This window comes from Pyxicephalus adspersus, chromosome 7 (genome assembly GCF_032062135.1).
Source record: "Pyxicephalus adspersus chromosome 7, UCB_Pads_2.0, whole genome shotgun sequence".
NCBI classification, from domain to species: Eukaryota; Metazoa; Chordata; class Amphibia; order Anura; family Pyxicephalidae; genus Pyxicephalus; species Pyxicephalus adspersus.
The window spans coordinates 46,941,519-46,943,342 of record NC_092864.1 but is presented as its reverse complement, the minus strand read 5'-3'; the positions used below and the strand labels follow the sequence as shown (position 1 = coordinate 46,943,342).

General features: G+C 35.6%; 1 protein-coding gene across 2 annotated transcripts in view; it reads right to left on the bottom strand.

Moving 5' to 3' along the window:
* Positions 1–1,824, bottom strand: part of GAD1 (glutamate decarboxylase 1) — a 52,170-nt gene that overhangs the window by 44,887 nt on the left and 5,459 nt on the right. For both annotated transcript variants that reach the window (XM_072418315.1, XM_072418316.1), the window contains exon 3: positions 1,295–1,357. In XM_072418315.1, coding sequence (XP_072274416.1) covers positions 1,295–1,357 — 63 coding nt within the window. The remainder of the gene's footprint in view (positions 1–1,294; positions 1,358–1,824) is intronic.

Genomic DNA, 1,824 nt, shown 5'->3' with positions numbered 1-1,824 from the left:
GTATTTTTTAGAATTTTTTTACTGTATAAAAATTTACTGTATTAAGTGATGAAAATGCAACAGTACTTTATTATGGCACCTAATTTTATATATATACATTGTATATTGTCTAAATATATACATATCATATCATATAAACAGGTAATATGTTTTACTATAGAGTCAATGTATACATCTTTGACAAGGATTGTGATCTGTTACTGGTGAATGAAATGTTCATAACGATCCCTATCCTGGTGAGTTATTTTTGTGGGTTTTTTTCAGAGCAGAATAAGTGCAAAACGATAAAAAGATAATTTGTTCTTTTGGAAATTAATCAAATGCAAACACTGGTAAAATGCAGTTGTGGGTGATAGTGAATAAAATGTTAACTTTGATCTATGGTATTGTGAATAGATCATCTGTATTTAAAGGTTTCAGAAAAAAATCATTTGAAATTAGAAGGAAAAAAACAAATGTTTCCTTGCTTTATTAAAACTGGGATATGAAAAGGAACATATAAATTGAGTTTATGACCATAGCAAATACAGATATATACATTTTCTCCGTCATTAAACAATTCTTATGTTTTTTTCATGTAGACTGCAGAGTGACTTTGAGAAAAATAAAGTCACTAAAAAGTCGGGTTGATGCCCTTAACATCCAATCAGAAGTCATACACCCTGAAATGACACACTGAATCTGACTGCAAGCTATAGGAAAAGCCTTTTCTCAATGGCTGACCAATGAGGGTCTGATAAAAGAAGTTTCTTTCATTCCACTGTAATCACCATTAGGCTTGGATCTGAAATAATTTGCATTAAGCCGCAAGCCATGAGAATAAATTCTCTGACATCAACTATAACATCAATGTTTCCTGCAGAAGATAATTTGTAAGAAACAAAAAAACTGTACACGACAGGGCAATTTAATATTTGGGTCAGTCAATATCATAGGTGAAAACCAAATCCCAAACCCTTCTGTTTGCGGTAATATTTCATCCGTACGTGATGATACGGCTAGCACATTCACCTTTACATCCGCCAGAGGGCGCCAGGACCATTGTACGTGTCCCAGACAAAGCTTGTCGGTAAGTTTAAGGTGGAATTGGATGATATATTTAATGAATGATTTATTTCAATAAATGAGATGATGTAATGGCTCAGTGCAGGTTTTATTTATGTCTCATCACACAAATCACTCATCCACCTGCTTGAACTTTTTTTAAATAGACTTGGCCCTGAGTCATTTATTAGGTAAGATAAGGTTTATACATCAGGTTGTCGGTGGTAAAAATAAAACAGTTTTAACCTACCGCAAATCTTTAGTCCCAGCTTTTTCGTACAACCCTGAGCCACCCCACACCAGGCATCATAAGCTGCAAACAAAATACAATGTATAAGACATCACTCAGCACAGGACTGCTTGACAGCTCTTTAACATATTATACAATGTCACCATTTATATAATTCATCATGTTAATAGACGAGGAGAGACGATGGAAATGTCGGGCTGTAGGGCATTGCTCAACATATGCTGACTGAGAATGCTTGGAAGTGTGGAACAACAAATCCCAGCAAAACCTGCTAATTACAATACAGAATACGTATTCAATTGCCTTCACCATCCCCCACCTAAATCTCCCCAATTTCATCCCCCTGTCTTCTCCTCTCTGCCTTTTTCCTTTCTCCCTATTTTCTGCTTTGCATTCCCCCTCCCATCACCCTATTTTTTTTCTTCATTATTTTTCTTTTTCCCATTCTTCTCTCCTGCTTCTCTCCACTGTCTGCTCTCTTTCTCCCACTTTTTTCTCATCCTCATCTTCTCTTTTTCTACCCTCCTCCC